At 43.5% G+C, this 19,255-nt stretch overlaps 1 protein-coding gene across 1 annotated transcript; it reads left to right on the forward strand.

The window, feature by feature from the left end:
* Nucleotides 1–6,438: 6,438 nt before the first annotated feature.
* On the forward strand, nt 6,439–18,763 carry rhobtb1 (Rho related BTB domain containing 1). Its single transcript, XM_047032995.1, has 11 exons — nt 6,439–6,768; nt 8,260–8,448; nt 8,569–8,672; nt 11,277–11,462; nt 11,645–12,197; nt 12,371–12,776; nt 12,971–13,089; nt 15,066–15,216; nt 15,669–15,757; nt 15,910–16,015; nt 16,169–18,763. Exons 2-11 carry the CDS (start codon nt 8,269–8,271, stop codon nt 16,336–16,338), a joined length of 2,064 nt encoding a protein of 687 aa, XP_046888951.1. The 5' UTR covers nt 6,439–6,768; nt 8,260–8,268; the 3' UTR covers nt 16,339–18,763.
* The last annotated feature ends 492 nt before the right edge of the window (nt 18,764–19,255 follow it).

Consider the following 19,255-nt stretch of genomic DNA (forward strand, 5'->3'; position numbering starts at 1 on the left):
TCCTGCTAATTATCTTAATTGAAGTGTTTTTTTACTCTCAATGTCTGGTTGTTAAATTTTCTCAAGTATAAAACCAGTGGAAGTTAGCTGTGTATGTTTCATTGTTTATTATGTTATACTGCATGCTGGGACTGGTCAATAGAGATCTGATGGACCACTGTCTTTATAATGCAATGACTATCTCATTGAAAATGGGAAGGAAATTAATTTGGCTCTCAGACTCTTCATTCTCCATCTTTCGCCCCTTCGTCCTCTGCCATAAATACATGAACATAACATCACACATATATTGTGTAAGATTCAGTACAGATTATTTCAACTGTAATGACATAAACTTTCCATGCTGTGGCGCCATGGTACACTGAAAAACAGTAAGTGATGCAATCGTCAGCCATTATTGAGATATTGAGAGATAATTTAATTAGTACATTATTTGACATATCAGACTTAAGTTGTACATGATATTTAGACTCAATCTGTTTTACACTTCTCTAATTTCAGTCTTTCCTTATAGCTGCATCCACAATGGCCTTCACCTCTTCATGTAGGTCACCTCATTGTGAGCTGATTTTAATCGGGAGAAGACAAGCTTGTCTGCTTTCAAACTGGTTAGGGTAAGTTGGTTGCATAAGCTACATTGACAAAAATAAAATCCATACTTATGCAATGGTGTCTGTTGTGCTGGCATAGCAAATTCAAGTAGCCAGATATATTATACATCCCCAAGAGTTTAAGATATAGGGAGGAAATCATGTTCATGTTCAGTTATTAATAACAAAATGACAGAACAAAGCAATATCAGCTTTTCTACACATGCTCAACCCTTTTCTTAAAAGAATGTCTTCTGCGTCTCTGCTGAGATGTAAAACGTTTTACTTTAAGAAACCATTTGAGAAAAATAATGGATGAAAAATTAGGTAGTTTGATTATTGACACAATCACCAGCATTGTATGAAACACCTTCATTTATTATTTATATGATCTATTTTATATGGATTCTCACAGATACAGGAAAGCAGGGAGAGAAAGATGGGAAGAAATGCAGAAAAGGTCTTCCTTTCTGCCTGGGATCAAACCCAGGCCCCTGCAGCACCCTCGTATGCAGATTGTTTGAGGGTCAAAGCTGTACTGCTAAGCTGGTTTTGTTTGGACTGAAAGTCAAAGTGACACTTTGTTAAATATGTGTCCTCTCCATCTCTTCACACATCTTTTTTATCCCCTCTTCTACTATGAGGATAGAAATCTATCCGGTCTGACTCATGGAAATTCAAAATGGTTCCAGAGTGACTTTCCCTATGAATAGCCAGTGTCAGTTAGCTCACCTGTCCTCTGTCTCTGTCTCTCTCTCTCTTTCACTGTCTATACAGCTGACAGTAAATGAATCTAGCTAGCAAGGTCCTAGCCTCTCTCTCCTAGTCCACTCACCCTCTTGTTCCCTCCCCCCTCTCTCTTTCTGTCTTTCTCTTTGAAACTGTGTGTTTGAGACCTCCACTAGGCCTTGAAAAGAGCCTCTCTCTCTTTCCTCATGGACAGACAGAATTGTGTTCCTTTGTTAGGACAGACGGTGAAAGACAAGTGAATATGGCTTCTGTTGGCTTTGTGTCACACAGCCTGCTCATCTCCATTTCCTTTGACATAAGTTACACAGAGCCCTATCAATCCTGGTCCCATTCAGGAAGTCTCTCTGAGCTAGTATCAGAGGACTGGATATATGTCTGTATCAAGATGTCAAGAGCTGTGCTGATAGCAATAAAAAAGTACAATATCTTTTTTTATGGAATAGGGAATAGAGACAGGTTCAGTAGAAGCTGGTTTAAATCCTTGTTTATCACAAATAAAAGGTGAAAGGATACATGTGTTGAGTATTGGAATAAGACTGTTGGCTGCCCCAGGTACTTTCTATACTGTCTGCACTAAGAATGTTATTAAGGTGCTGGAATGGGTCTATAAGATTGGGGCTCCATCTTCTGTCATCCAGAGGCCCAGCGAGGAAGGTAGAAGGATAATCAGATTACTGTCTGTGAGGAGGTTTACATTAGCTTGACTTCCAATGCTGCGTCATGCCCTCAGTAGATCTATGGCAGACGACAACAACAGGACAGAGTTTATATCCAGTACAGCATACAGGCCTTACAGAACTTGACCTTCATGCAGTTTTCTCTTTGGAATTGTGGCTGAGATATCGGAATCCCCAGGCTTATCACACAAAGGTTATAACACTGTGACCAGACTTGTTATAAATCATGGACACTGGCGTAAGAGACACAATCTTTTAGTCAAAACAAAGAATGTCTTAAATTACGTGCAGTCTTTTCTGAGATTGTGGTGAGGGTGGTTTTGACACCATATGACGCTAATAATTATAAGTATCAAAATAAATGTAAGAATGTGTATGAACATGAAGATAAGTTATGCAGGGTACTTGGGCTTGCATCCCCGTTTTGGTCTCTCATAGGTGTGTAATGGTTTGTATCATAACATAGATTTGCACAAATTCTGTTCTGCTCTATCGCTGTTCATCATAAAGAATGTACATACTGCGTAGACACATTGCATGACTGCCTGTCCTCCAGCTGCTCTCAGTCCGAGATACGGTGATAATCCTGACTCACTACAAACTTCCATGCTGTCATGTGCTACAGATTACATGAGGGTTGTGTGAACATTAATGCACCACAATAGACAGCATGAATAGAGGCTGAAATATAATTACACATTTACATGGATGAGTAGGAGCAAATCAACAATATACATAGTGAAGTCATGTAGGATTTCATTGATTACAATGAAGAGAAATGTACTGTGTTCAATAGACACTCATCATTGGTCCTGGGACTCTAACCGTTTATAAGAGATGGTAAAATGATAGATAAAACGCTGGACGGATAGATGGATGGGTAAATGGACGGATGGAGGGATTTTACAAAAACGTGGTCTCTGGCACATAAGCCTTACATAACAAAGTGATCTACACTGAGTCTGTGGTGAACAGATTAAACAGGGTTTGGCTTTTACCATCTGCTTGTGTCTTAGAGTGGGATGCAGTGTAGTCGTTTGGTGTCAGTTGTGTGTACTAACCATACATTACAGTAACTTCTGTACTATCCTCTTGGTACTGCAGCGATAGACTTGTATCTCATGAAACATTATACTTCCTTCCCCCTTTCCTAAGAGAAATTGATCTGACATGATGGTTCCGATCATTTCGATCTGAGATTACCTTTTAGCGAGAAAATAAAGGACACCCCTTTTTTAGAATTGTGTTAGTGCACCTGCAGTACTGGGTCTAATTTAAGGTGCAGGATCATGTAAGTTCAAGAAGGTATGAGCAGATGGAATCACTGGGCTTCTGCATGATGATGGTGCATGTCAGTCAGGAGCATTTCTCACTGACTTTACATAAAGAGCTTAGTCGAGAGAGATCGAGAGAGAGAGAGAGAGAGAGAGAGAGAGAGAGAGAGAGAGAGAGAGAGAGAGGAAGAAGAAGTGAGAGAGATGTGTTTTTCTCTTTGTAGTGTAACTGCCCTGGCATACCAGGCCACCCAGACCTGAGAGAATTCTGAGGTGGAAAGGAAATAAATCATTTAAGGGGAAGCGTCAGGAAGATAGCACTTCAGGTGCATTAGCAAGGAAATCAGTGGTGCCCAGTGTTCAGTCTGCTGTCTGGCTTATGCTAGTCTGCCTTGGATTGATGTCCAGTACAGAATCAGGTTAATGCTTGAAATCTTTCTAATAGTGATTGCTCTGCCTGGAAGCACTGAAACTCTAGGTAGTGGGTGTTGTTTAAAGCTTTTGCTGCTAACGGTAAGTGTTGAGCATAGTGTTTCACACAGCAGGGGATGCAGGGGTGAAGAACACAACAAATGGTTATTGATCCTGGACTCCTGTTAAAACAAGGATCCAAAAATAGACATGTTCACCCTGACATACTTTCACTGGCATGTCACGTCCTGCACTTGAAGCACTACACTTGGCAAATGGACAAACAAACACAGTCAATCTCGATAAACGAAAGTTTAAAAAGGTGCATTGGGATCATGCTATTGTTCCCTTTGTTCCCGACGCCGCTCTGTCTTTGAGCTCTGAAAACATACACGTCTCTCTTCCTCCTTTGTTTTGACCCGTCCTCAAAGCTCATAATGACCCAGTAGTCTGAAGAGCTCCATGCTGGGCTGACGAGCATTTAGCAGCCAACTAGCCAATTCCCTGCCCACCACACGTCAGAGTAGGTAACAGGACATGTCAGGCCAATCTGGGCTTTAGTGGATTACAGGAATAGCTCTACACACCACAAAACAAGATATCAGAGGACATGGTAGAATTAATTAAGTGTCAAAACGAATGCGTTTGAGTGTATTTAGCTATAGGATGTTGTCGGCCTAGTTTGATGTGTCATTGATATTTTAATCTGCTGATCTACTGTATGTGCTTGTTTTTTCTTATGAACATTACTGGTTTGAATCCCAATAACATGTCATATGTGGTAGGCCCACATAACAGGAGCTAGTCACAAAGCCCTCATATTAGATGGACATCAGAATCTGAGGGGAAAGCCATCTTGCTCTGTACATTTCTCTCACGTCTCCTGCTGAAGGGCAGAGAAAGCAGTCTGGTCAGCATGCTGCATGGTGATGAAGCAACTTTGACCTCCTCACACTACATCACTGTTGCTGTATGTCTGTAGCATAGCTAGTTGGTGCCATTATCTAGATGACACATCAAAGTATTTTGGTCTCATGATGAATGCTTGGACTTTTGTTTACTTTATGTATTCAATATGATACATACTCTGAGGGTCTCTTCTTAGCAACCTCTGGTATTAAATATTGGCTGCAATATGACCCCCAAAATAGAACTTGATCAAATGGCTCCAAAGTGAATAGAATGCAATATGTAGCTTTAGATTGTTATTAGGTTTTTGGAGCTCTGAGGAGTTTTTTAAATATTTATAGAAGCTGTATCATCATCCTCCAAGCGATTTTCAAAGAGATCAATCATCCTTATGATACTCCTGTGTGATCTAGACACTCATGAACTTTACATTCATAATCAAAGGTTATGCACGAGATAGGCAATGTTCACAACCTAAGTCGCCAGAGTTAAGATTGACAGTTTATATACTTATGAGGAACAATTCTGTTTTTGTTTTTTTATTATTATTATGGGTTAGACTCCGAAATATGTTCGAATGAGATCACACAGGATTTCTCATAATCGTATCTTTCATTCTCAGTGTGAAACCATTCTTCATCTTGAAAACTAGGAAAGCAACTCACGATTTATTTGACAGACTGTGACAGAGACAAGCACAGTTCATTTTTATATTCACTCTTTTGTCTATGCCAATACTGTTAGCTTATTCTGGCAAGTAAAACAAAGGGATCAGTCTGATGGTTATAAATAAAATAATATCCCACATTTATTTTGTGATTCATGGGAGGCGCTCGGCGCGGCGCTCCTCGTCTCCATGCATCGTCTGGGCCTTGAAGTGGATCTCTCAGGAGGGTGCTGGCATTTCTGTCTCCGCTTCATTCATATTTCCAGCCGCAGCTGGGACGCTCCCAGCTAGCACAGAGAAAGAGACGCTGTGGCCTTGGGTTAAAGTCAGGACTCTCTCTCGTCTCCCACTTCATCTCTTGACTGATTCCTTGTTCATAGTTTTTTATTATTTTGACATGTTGTCACTTGCCATTGTTCCTTTTTTTATTTTATTTTTTATGAATAGCCACAACCATTTGGATAACTGTCTAGTGCAAACTAACTTCACGCAGTTGGTATATTTTGTTAACACTTTAATTGAAATACAAACAAATACGAAATTCATCAATTAACGAATCAATGAATGAAAGGCTGTTGATATACCAAATACAATCAGTTTAGTGTCCTATTGTTTGGTATAGCCTATACTTGTTTGAACCATTAGGTCTAACATTATCACCATCACATCTCTAAGATTAGAAAAAGGTGTTTAAAGCTTGACTCTAAACTTCGACTACATGTATTCGTAATTTACATTTGACAGGAAAAGGTTATTATCGCCCCTATGATTTAGACAAAGCTGTGGAAAATAGAGCCTGTGAAAAATATCGTAAGCAGAAGCAACGAACGTGAATATCTGCAATCTGGGTGCGCGTGTGAACTGAATAGCTCCCGTTTACTTGGTTGGACTTATCAAAACCTTACCAAATGTATCACATCATTACGTAACATGTGTTTTGCCTGAAAAACAAACACAATACAGAAATATTGTAATAATGTTATTGGGATTTTATCAAAGATGGACATTGTTGTGATAGTGTTAACACTGCAGATGAGTTGAACACCTGACGTTCGGAGCACTTAAGCCAAGCTTTGGACCGTCTCAGCCACCTTGTTTTCTTGAATGAAATCGTATGCCCGCTATAAATAGAACAGGGTCGTTGACGTCACAATGGAGGCTGCATGGACGTCGGCGCTGCTCGCTTGCAGATGATTTTCCTCAAAGAGCACTCGGATGGGGAAGGGCACACACTTCCGAACGCTGCCCTGGACAATCAAACAAGATATACATAGTTATTTCATTGGAGAAAAAGGATTCACTCCTCGAAAGCCAGCAAAATAACGATTACGAAATGATCTTGCAGCATTTCCCTAGCTAGCGCCGAACGATTATATTTTTTGTACAGAGCTGTTTCAGCTACCTGCAATTACTGTAGCCTACCCTACTCTAGTCTTGACTTCAGGGTCTGTAGGTTTGCAGGATCACACCTATCCGGCTCTACAAAAACGGTAGGTGCTCTTATGAAATTATTGGCACCTGAGTCAACTACTGAAACAAAGAGAGTAGGGTGGTGTCCCAATTAAATTCACTGAGTGGTGTGGAACTAGAGGCTACTATGTCTGCAGTTGACAGTTTTTTGGAGTTTATAAACTGCTCTGCGTATATAATTATATAATGAATAAAATGCATTTATTTTGATAGGTTTTCAGGATGAAAAAGGGAAATCAAAAAGCCGAGCTAATGATGTACAAGCTGCTCATTATTACTAACTGAATTACATGCATTATGCCAACAGTATGACAGGGCAGTGAGGGCACAGTGCGTCTTTTCTGCGTCCAGACCTATTATTGTTACATCAACTAACTTCTGAATAAAAGGAAATAAAGACGTTATTTACAACAATATCCAAGTCTAATTTGTCAGATTAAGCATAACTTTATAATTATATATTACACAACCTCCTCTTTATATGTCAAGTCATATGGTAACCGTTTTATTACAGTATTATGAAACATACATAACAGCAGTAAAAAAAAGGATTTACAGAATAACATTTGGTAATTGTATAACAATTTGATAAAATCCCAATAACATTATTACAATATTTCTGTATTATGACAACATAACATAACATATTATGACAGCAGTATCACAGTAACATGACAATTTTTAAACCTTATATCAGCATTATGACATCATACTGGTACGATTAATTAATTGGTATGTTAACAGCATACTGCATGCAGCACACTGTTGGAATCGCTGTGATCATAACAGCAGCTTCAAGAGCAGATTAGAAGCTACTCAGCCAGTGCTGCCCCTACAGTGTTATGAGGTGGCTGACCTCCCAGTGTGACCCCAAACTGTTACACAACATGTCAGTCTGTCATAGCACTCCCTGTGCAAATAGTTATGCACAGAGCTTGGTTTGGGAGGGGTGTCTCTTAAATTGGTCTTGATGAGTATTGGTTATTAACTCAGTGAGATTGCCCTATTTATGTAAGATTAAGACATATACAGCTCTTTATAACATAAACCAGTTCAGAGCTTGGTTGTTGTTCAGGGCCTGGAGCATTGAAGAACTGTATTGAAGGTTAATGTATGTTGACTTAGGGGTTGGCAATACGGGTTGGATAATGATGTTCCCTCCTGTCTTGTAGTAATTCTGACCTATGGCTTGCTGCTCTTGTGCAACAATTTGAGACAATAGATTGTTGAAGATCAGCGTAAATAATGTGACACCTACCCATGTAATCAGATATGTGTAGCAACAGCCAAGCTTAACCGTTCTTTAGATAGCAGTGATTTCACTTAAGTGAACTCACTCATGTCAGCTGATGTTTTATACTGAATCAATCCAGATTGACCAATGTCCAGCTGTCTAGTGTTCTACGAGCACACAGGTTCCAAAGCTCGCTGTAGGTAAACAGCAGAAACCTCATCTCCGTCTACAATGATTATTCAGACCATGTCTCACCCCCACCCTCCTGCTCCCCAAGGTCTGCAGCATGGACTACGAGAGGCCCAATGTTGAGACCATCAAGTGTGTGGTGGTGGGAGACAATGCAGTGGGGAAGACCCGGCTCATCTGTGCTCGGGCCTGCAACACCACCCTGACCCAGTACCAGCTGCTGGCCACTCACGTGCCCACCGTCTGGGCCATCGACCAGTACCGCGTCTGCCAAGAGGTAGGAGTGGCTGCACGCAGGGGCGGGCTCAGGCTGGCTGTTGCTGGTAACATGTTTACCTGTTTACTGGTTACGTATGGATATCTCTGCTTGACTGATGCACACCTGTCCTGTGTTTAGGTTTTGGAGCGTTCCAGAGATGTGGTGGACGAGGTTAGCGTGTCTCTCAGACTGTGGGACACCTTCGGGGACCACCACAAGGATAGACGCTTCGCCTACGGCAGGTAAGACAAGGCCCGGACTGGGAGTGCAGTTATATCCCGTGGTACTGTGTTGCCATGGTAGATGTCTCTCGGGGTGAGGGTGGGCTGGTTTGGGTCCGGACTGGGCTGGGGACAGTCTGTGCTATAGGCTAGGAAGGGCTGGGCTGGACTCACTACATTGAAAGCTACTCTGGGCAAAGCTTTGCTGCACATGGTGAATCTGCAGGCCTTTCTCTGAAGTCTCTGTTTTAGGCTGGATGTAATTAGGGAACATTTCCTACCTGATTTAGTGCAGTGGTCAGCGTGTGCACCGAGTAACTCAACTTATATGGCTGCACTTGAATGCTCTCTACCACTCTCTCTCTCACTCTCTCTCTCTCTATTCCTCTCTTTTGCTGTGTCCTTGGGCCAGCCAACCCTCAGGCAGAATTACACTGTCAATCCTCTAGACTGTGTAACTATTTGTTACCGTTAAACATGACAGTAATATATTTAGTAATTTTTTAGTAATTTTAAAACAAAACAAACTAAATAACTTCTGATAAACATAATCAAATAGTGAAATGGCTTCAACAAAAGTAAATGTACCTTCTGTCGATCTGATTGGGCTTGGCACTTGTCACTACCATGGAATAAGATGTGCCCTGTCTTATGTGTAATGAGAATGACTACAGCTCTGGCCCAGAGGAACCACAGCAGCCGGCCCGGTGGGCTCCGGCCCGGTGGGCTCAGGCCCAGTTTGCTGACATTCTTGTGCTGTTTGTGAGCTGGCTGTGAGCTGGCTGTGTTTGTGCAGGACCTTCAAGACTGGGCTGCTGCTCTAAGGGCACAGTTGGCCCTGTGTTCTTTTCTGCTGTAGAGAATAGCTACCTCTCCATAGGGAATACTGTTTCTCTACACACCTGTCAAAACGCCAGACAGAGGGGGAGAGAGGGAGAGAGAGAGAGATAGAGAGAGAGAGGAATATATATATCAAGAGAAAGGGAAAGTAAGAGAGAGAAACACTAAGAAAGTGAGGAGAAACCTCCCTCTGATCAAACATTTCCCTGAAAGAGGATATAGCTGAATTAATGATGAGTTCAAAGAAATATGGCGGAAGGAGATTCAGCATATCTGAAAAACGAAACAAACACACACAAACACACATTCATAAACACACACAGTTACCGGAGAAAAGCCGGCCTTAGTTGCAGTTTCAAGTTTCATTGATTGGTTGATTGATTTCTGTCAGCTTGCCATTGCTGTCCTATTCTGACTGTTGTGTATGAACTCTACAACACCTGGGAGTGTCAGACACAACAGTGATGATGGCTAGACTACACACATTCCTTGTCCCTTGTCCCATGTCACACACACACACACACACACACACACACACACACACATGGTAACATCTGAACACACCATTAACACATTCTTTAACATTGTGAGAAAGGTCTAAGACATTTACATAGAACTGGTTGCAAATCTCGATTCAACTCGCTAAATGTACTGCTCCTGTTCTGTTCCTGTTCTGTTTAAACCTGTAGGGGTTCCTATGGGTTTTGTGGCAGGACTCGGATAGTCAGAAAAGCAGTAAGTCAAATAGCTAGTTATTCTTTCTGGCTGTGTGCCTTCCCCAGTGTCATTGATGGTGATCAGTGCTGTGTTGTGTGGTGCTCTTTTCCTGGTGTCAGAGAGTGCAGCACGCAAACTTCCAATGCTGGGACCTCTGAAGAATGGCCATATTGAAAGTCTGTGGGATAATGGCTGCATAGCCATTACTGTAAGGATATTTACACCACTTTGCAAACCAACCAAAGCATACCTATCAATCAAGTGTAGAACATTTGTGTATGATGGAACATTGTACTTTTTCATGAGTTTGGTGATCAGTATAATCTGTGTTCAGAACAGAGGTGACTACAGCAGAGTGCAGTTTGTGGAGAAGGTTCGCTTTGAAACCAGGAAGTTGTTTACTGAGGTCAATGAAACAGCTGCCATATCTGGCTGGCATTGACAGGCTTCCAGAACACTCCTGGAATGTTCGGAAATGTTTGGAACACTCCCTTCTCATCTGGATGATGAGCCCCAAAGGCCCGATCACACCAAGGACGATAACTATAAGTATATTTGCGTCCATACCAACCTTGACAATTAGCTGCTCGCAATGTTGTTTCCATTTGAAATGCGACACACTACTGACTTTGGTGTTGCTATGGTGACAGCTTGGGGTCTAACCTGTGATATAACTATGCCACACCCACTAGGACTGAGTACATGAGCATGTTACTAGTAGAGTACAGTCCTGTCCTGCCCTTGATCCTAATTTTTCTTATTATGGGATAGGATATTAGTTACTCTAAATCTCCACCAGTACCCCTTGTCCTGACCTACAGTAACCCTCAAACTGGTAGTATGCTATTTCTTTAACCTTCATGCTCTCTCTCTCTCTCTCTCTCTCTCTCTCTCTCTCCCTCTCTCTCTCTCTCTCTCTCTCTCTCTCTCTCTCTCTCTCTCTCTCTCTCTCACTCTGTCTCTCTCTCTCTTTCTCTCTCCCTCCCTCTCACTCACACACTATCACTCTCCCTCGCTCTCTCAATCTCTCCCTCACTCTCTCTATCCCTCCATCCGTTTCTGGTCCAGGTCAGATGTGGTGGTCCTGTGTTTCTCAATAGCCAACCCTAACTCCCTTCATCATGTCAAGACCATGTGGTACATGGAGATCAAGCACTTTTGCCCGAGGACCCCCGTCATCCTGGTCGGCTGCCAGCTGGACCTGCGCTATGCAGACCTGGAGGCTGTGAACCGGGCCAGACGCCCACTCGCCAGGTATGGGCCATGCAGCAGACAGCATCTGGACTGGCAGATTAACACTTGCTATTTTTGTAAAGCAAGCTGCAGTATTACATTCTTTATGTGGCTGAAGCAGGGTTCAAGCCCAGGTCTTTCACATGGCACAGAACCACCTCTGTTACACTTACACTTACACTCTCTGTATCTTTCGGCTGCAGACCTATCAAGCCAGGAGACATTTTGCCACCTGAGAGTGGCAGAGAGGTTGCCAAGGAGTTGGGCATTCCTTACTACGAGACCAGCGTCTTTGACCAGTTTGGCGTCAAAGACATCTTCGACAACGCCATCCGTGCTGCCCTCATCTCCCGACGCCACCTCCAGTTTTGGAAGTCCCACCTCCGCAAGGTTCAGAAGCCTCTCCTCCAGGCCCCCTTCCTTCCTCCCAAAGCTCCGCCCCCTCTCATCAAGATCCCAGAGTGCATCCCCTACAACCACGAGGGCCCTCGTCACCTATTGGACAGCCCGCTCTGCGCCGACGTCCTATTTGTCCTCCAGGACCACATCCACGTGTTCGCCCACAAGATCTACCTGTCGACGTCCTCCTCCAAGTTCTACGACCTGTTCCAGATGGACTTCTCGGACGAGTCGCAGTGCCTGGTGGTCACGGAGCGTCACGGCAGGGACCACCTGATGAGGACCCTCAGCCTGGACACAGAGGAGGAAGTGGCCGTGCTGCCTAACCTGTCCCCCTGTTCCCTGCGAGCCTCCAAGGTCAGTACGGCCCCAGCCAACGCCCCCTGCTCCCTGCTCTGAGGTGGCTTTAACTCAGGGGTTGACCGGGCGTAAACCTCTGTTCCCTGCATCCGACCACTTGAGAGCACTTGAATTGCAGTTTCCTCACGTCCGCTGCATCCATACTAATGAAGCTGTCTCTCCTCCCTCAGAGTGACGGGACCCTGCGCATGATGAGCTTCAGTGGGAAGCACCGCCGCACCAAGCTGTCCCTGGCGTCCTGGAGCAAGGCCTTCTACAGCATCCACAAGGAGAGTGTCACTAACCCCATCACTAGCACGCTAGCCCCCATGACCGTGGTTAAGATGGACTACTCCATCCAGCTGGGACCCTTCAGCGCCGTGCTGCGCTTCCTCTACACAGGGGAGCTGGACGAGAGGGAGCGTGACCTGATGAAGATTGCCCAGATAGCGGAGATCCTGGAGGTGTTTGACCTGAGGATGATGGTGGAGAACATCATGAATAAGGAGGCTTTTATGAACCAAGAGATCACCAAGGCTTTCCATGTCAGGAAGGCCAATCGCATCAAGGAGTGTTTGGCCAAGAACACCTTTACAGGTCAGGGATTAGGACTATCGTAGTAGACTAGTCATTACAGTAAACTAGGCAGCGTAAACATAGTGTGTAGTAGTCAGAGTTAGTATATTACAGTATAACAGTGTCTTTGCTTCACATTTGGAAACGTCTTTGCTTTACATTTAAATCCCTGGAAAGGTTTAATTAATATGTTTGGTTTTGCTGTCTGCATCCAGATGTCACGTTCCGATTGGACGATGGTACCATGAATGCCCATAAGCCTTTGCTGATCTCCAGCTGTGATTGGATGGCTGCTCTGTTCGGGGGAGCATTCCTGGAGAGTGCCAACAACGAGGTGAGAGCTGACTAGGAGGTAGATAAAGTAGATAATGAGACAGAAAGTTACTTATGTGATCGGGCCTGGCAAATGTACTGTGAATAACAAGGCATTGAGAATGATCAAGGTATAATAATAATAATAATAGGTATTGAGATAGAGGGTGAGACAGGTACAATGTATAATAGGTATTGAGATAGAGGGTAAGACAGGTATAATGTATAATAGGTATTGAGGTAGAGCGTGAGATAAGTACCCTATATAATAGCTTGAGCAGCCTACCTGTGTTTACCCAAGATTTCATTACCAGTGTGAAGCTTTACCACTAAAATGCTGCCAGGCTTTGAGCAGATGGTGCAACGTCAAGCACTACACACACAGACGCACATAGACCAAGACACACACGCACACTTCCACAGTATGTTTGTTCTGTTGTTGTTATGGAGAAAAGCAGCATCTAAACAGGCGTAAGTTACGGCTCCTGAACTGGCTTCCCTGTGCATGAAATGAGCTCCTGGCTGCCATCCTGTACCCCTCAGCCTACTTGAAAACAATATGTCGAATCCCTCCAAAACCGCCCAGATATGATGATCCAGAATATACCTTCACAGGTTCAGATCTGGAAGATCAAAGCAGGCCATTCTCTCCCCCCAGTGGGGTGGAGATCACACCATGCTGCTTCTCTGGCGGAGGTTTCCAGACATAGCCCCAGGTAGTTGCCAGCCAGCCAGGGGACATGACAGGCCTGCCACAGTAATGAGGGAGTGCAGACGTCATTCAGATTTTAAAAAAAAATGTCTGTCCGAACAGGGAGCAGCCTAATGTCTCTTTCTGGGAAGATGTCAATTCTTCATGAGCACTGTTTACTGTAGCTCACCTGACTATTTCACTGAACATCAGTAGCTGAGAGAGGTCATGCCTCTTTCATGTTGAGCATGTGAGCTGAAACGTGTAGGAATAAGAATAACATGGGCCCAATTTACAGGTAATTCCTAATATGATTCACTGTGACAGCTCAGGTCAGGTGGCTGGCAGTGTAACCTGGTTTCTTGCCACCATGACAATTAGAGCAGCTTGGTTTGGATCCGACAGGTTGTTACCAACCCTGCAGTTAACCCTCCCTGGGTCACAGATCCCTCTGTATCCTCCTTCTCTTCATTCTTTCTCTCTTGTTTCCCTCCTTCACCTCCTGCCATCCCTGAATCACAAACCAGGCTCGCTGTTGTCCATGCCTCCCTCTATCCCCCCCCCCCCTTATCTCTGAATCACACACTCAGCCTAGACAATCTGCTCCTGCTGTTGTCCCCGTCCTTTTTCATCCCTCCATTCCCCTTTCCATCCCTCCCTCAATCCAACCCTCTGTCCCTCCCACTACCCCCTCCTTCTTTCCATCCTACGCAGCACAATCTGCCCAGTTTGCCCTTGACGGTGTATTATGTAATGAGTTATGTAGCGATTTCTCTTTGACTTGGGCTAAAATGTGCTTAGTAATGTTGGGGCGGGGTGAGGGAGGGATCGATCCAAGGCAGATTAGAGTGGCAGGTGGAGAAGAGGAAGGGATAAAAGGAATAGAAGGAATGGAGGAGGGGAAGTTGCGGAGGTAAGGAAGAGAGATCAGTGAATGAGATTGAGACAAGATCATAATGTTACACTAGGGCCCAGTGTCAACAGTGAGAAATGAAGGAAGTCTCCATTCCACCTCACTACTTTGTTATATCCTAGGGATTACACTAAGCCAAACATTATTTTATAGTCTTCTATCAGACGTGTAACACTGGGATAGCGTGTAGTTCAGTCAAATCTAACATCAGTCTGGTAAGCCCATTGGCGTCTTGTGAACATGAATTCTCCTTAGGATTGGAAGTCATTATCACCTAGCTAATACTTGATGGAGAAATAGACTTGGATTACTGTGTGCCTGGTAAACACTTACACAGTGAGATGATGTGAAGCTATGACTGACTCTTCTCTGTTCTGTGTGTGTGTGTTTCCAGGTATATTTCCCCAATACCAGCAGGGTGTGTATGCAGGCGGTCTTGGAGTACCTGTACACCAATCATCTGTCTCCGATGGCAGAACTGGACCCCATGGAGCTCATTGCTCTGGCCAACAGGCTGTGCCTTCCTCGTCTCATAGCCCTGACAGGTCGCTGCTCCATCAGCAATGCGTGTGTGCGTGCATGTGTGTGTGTGTGTGAGTGTGTGCTTTATCAGCAGTGTGCCAGTGGTGTCAGCACACCATGCCATAGAACAGGACACCCTGAGCGCACTCTCACACGCTATTTTATGGAAACTCAACCGCATCCCTTTGTCGGATATACCATTCGACCATATCATTTCTGGTAGTTTGTGTACTGTGGCATATGGCACAGTTATGCACTTGGCAACAGTATGATCCTGGCTGTTGTTTCTTTTTGTGGAGAGACCTTGTTGTGTCATCCCTGGGATATGACATTTCACTCTGGTTACGAAACACAGCTCATGGTTTATTCATCGTAGAAGTCAGACCGTTCTCCCGTGTGCTAGTTTGTGTGTTTGTCTGTGCTGTGCTAATGTGTGTACCTGGTCTCAGTTTCCCTGTGCTTGTCTCCCCCACAGAGCAGTATGCTGTTTGTGAGCTGGTGAAAGCCTCTAAAGATGGCCAGGACATGGATGGAGAGGTCCTTACATACCTGGAGCTGGCTCAGGTATCTAACTACTAGCTGTAGTAGTTGCTCCGGTTTTACCAAGGAGTGGTAGCATGGTGATTTAACTAAAAACATTTCAAGCTCTTTCATACAGAAACTGTTCAAACAATTTTTCTGTTTTAAGATATGTTCTGTTTGGTCTTTTCCCACAGTTCCACAATGCTAACCAGTTAGCAGCTTGGTGCTTGCATCACATTTGCACTCATTACAATAATGTCTGTGCCAACTACCGCAAAGAGATCAAGTCCAAGTCTCTTGGTGAGGCAGCATATCAACATGATTAGTCTGTGTTGTAAATGAATGAATGAATAAGTGTGCAAGTGTTTACTGCTACAAACTGTCCATTCTGTCCTCCACTGTGTCCGTGTCTGTGTCGTGACTTTCTTCTCCTGTGTGCGTGTGTGTGCTTAGACAACCAAGAGTACTTTGAGAAGCATCGCTGGCCGCCGGTGTGGTACCTGAAGGAAGAGGACCACTACCAGCGCGTCAGGAAGGAACGCGCAAAGGAGGATGTGGTCATGAACAAGCACCAATCGCGACGCAGATGGTGTTTCTGGAGCACCTCCCCCGCGGTGGCCTAAAGACATCTCGCTCCGGGTGGGGTGGGGTTTGGGGGGGGCACTCAAATCTCAACTCAGTCTTGTTTGTTGTGGTTTAATTCATGTTTATTTTGTCAGGACATTCACTTGAGGTGAAGGAGTTCTCAGAACAGATGGTTCTGGAATGTCACAGTCCAGCTTTGAGAATTTGAATTGAGATTAATTGAGACTGAATACAGCTTTCAACCCACATCTGCATTTATTTGAGTTCTGATGAGATCAGAATACAACGGACCAGTGAGTTGAGATCTGAACTGACCCCTCAGTCCTACAGGGCAGACTGTCTACACCCCCCCCCCCCTTTACTTCACCCTTTTCCTCCAACCCTTGTTTCTGTCTTTCAGCTCAGATGATGTATCTACGAATGCACTGTACTACATTCACCTCTAACCCACTTCCCCACCACCCACCTCATCCCCTGCCCCCCAGGAACGACCTCCATACTGTTTGAAGCACAGCTTGTGCGTCCAAACAATAAGGGCCGTTCTCATTGGTTAACATAACTTAAATTTCAGTGGCTCCTTTCCCAACAGTGGCTGGGATTGTATTACAGTAGTTGTTGATTGTAAACCTGTTTTTCAAATCTCCATCTTTAGATATCCGCCTCTCACATCCGAGAGTATAAACACAGGGGGTCAGTAAGGAGCCTATGTCCTCTTAGTAGGCACACTGCATTTAGGGTCAAATACACCTAGGTAAGGTAAGCTTTTGCAAAGTTAAATCACCTTTACAGTGAATGTTCCTGTTAGAACTGGGTTTTGACCTGTAAGGTCTACCTATCTTTTAATATCCATTAATCTTAAAATTAAGTGCTTAAAACCTTAGATGACCGCTGATACTATTAACTACTGGGGTGCAGATGTTACTGTCACACTGGGAAGGACAGAACCTGCTTCTGGTTAGAGATGTAACAGCATGTTATCTGATTATCTGAGTATGTTCACTTGAAGACACCATGACACCAGCCGTGAGTTGGAAGTCTGAGACTGGAGATGAATCCAACCATGTTCATCCTCAGTGGTTATCACATTGTCCTGTTCTGAAGACCCCATTAGTGTGCTTCTCTCCAACTCCAACCCCTATGTTCTGAGTCAAGCATCTACCACTGGTCAGATTCTTGATGGTAGTGTGGGTTTTCACATTGCCTCAAACCTTTTCTGGGATTGTTTTTTAGACCATTGGAATGAATCCGCCTTTTGCTAAGGGTAGATTGAACACTATAAATGCAATAAACTGTCCCGCTGCCTTCAGCAGAGGACCCCGTCTAAACTAATGCTGCTCCAGAGATGAACACACTGACTAGCTCACAACCCAACTGCAGATAGAACTGAAGTTTATTTTTCTACAAGATCCTCTGTCTTTCTTTTGAATTTTCTCTTATCCTATATTGTAGCGCAGTCTTTTGACTGTGTAGGTCACAGGTCAAACTAGGCTGTCTTTATTTATGATTATAGAAGGGCTTAGCACAACTCATTAGTTCAGGGTTTACTTGAAATGGACCTAGACTATAAATAACAAATACAACAGAAACAGCTCCTAACCAGTACTTGCATATTGTATCACTATAACCATTGTTGTGCAGTTACATACAGTAGATTGTAACTTTATTTATCACACAGATGATTGTTGCTGACAAGAGGAACATACAGTAGGGCAAATGATGTTCTGCATTATTGTACCAAGGACATGTATTGAATGTGCACTGTAGGGTTGGGGTCTATTCCATCGACATTTAACCAAGTTAGTTAAATCTAAAATGTAACGTTCACAAAAAAAGATGCACAAAAGTTTTTTAACCAACTAAACTTATGGAAAAGGAATATTTCCATTCATGCCTAATAATAAAAAAAATGGAATTGTCATTTGGATTCAGGATTGACCTTAACCCTGACTGTAAGTCATGGTTATACTGTGACTACTCTGGGAGCACAGGGGATGGATGTGTGACAGTAGAGCAACACTTGTGAGCCTAGGTCTTTATGTGGGTGTTTATGTAAAAAACACCAGCTTGTTTCATTTTTAAGCCACCCAAAAGGCTAAGGGGGAATTGTCTCCTTTGGTCTGCAAAGACGGGGAAACTTGATACTTGAAAATATAATGTATTTTATCAACCATACTGTGCAGTAGCTAGACATTTCTTTAGTCAACCAAAGCGATAAGTAGATATTAACATATTAAATAGATGATGCCATGTGATTGTTGAAGGTCTTTTTCTGGGTGTGTATTATTGCAAACCTGTTGTTAGCTGCTAATTACCAAGTGGCTGGTTCATTTGGTTGTGCTGTCAAAAGCCTTTGATCTTGCTGGTCATTATCCTTATCAATGTTGTTGATTTATTTATGTACCTATTTATTTATGGATTGATTCACTTATTTTTTTTAAAGCAACTATTGTTCATTAAATAATTGATTTCACTTCTGCTGTCTCTTGCTTTGAATGCTTGAAATGTGCAAGGAGGTTATTTGAGGCTTGCAACTCTCCCTTTATCACACTCACAACAACACATTGGTCTACAGTAAGTGTCAGCCTGGCAGTCTGCTCATTGTATTAAGGAACTAAATCAGGCTGTTGATAACTCCTATTCTAGGCTGGATCTCACTCTGTTAACAGCCATGCATATTTTTGCTTGGTGTTCAGAGCTACAGCACTGTGAAGCTACTGCACAGAGAAGTCTATGCAGTCTTCTGTAAGTAGCACAGGATGTGCTGGTGTAACGGAGGTGTCCTGTGCACTGACAGACACAGAAATTCTGACCTGAGATTGGCCCATAGGTAATTAAATATTATAGCAGTCATAAGGATCTGTTCCTGTTATGAAACACTTCTGGGGTAAACTGCAGAGAGGGAGAGAAAATTGGAAGAGAGAGAGGGAGAGAGAGAAAGCAAGAAAGAGATGGATC

The sequence above is a fragment of the Hypomesus transpacificus genome, chromosome 13 (assembly GCF_021917145.1).
Source record: "Hypomesus transpacificus isolate Combined female chromosome 13, fHypTra1, whole genome shotgun sequence".
NCBI classification, from domain to species: domain Eukaryota; kingdom Metazoa; phylum Chordata; class Actinopteri; order Osmeriformes; family Osmeridae; genus Hypomesus; species Hypomesus transpacificus.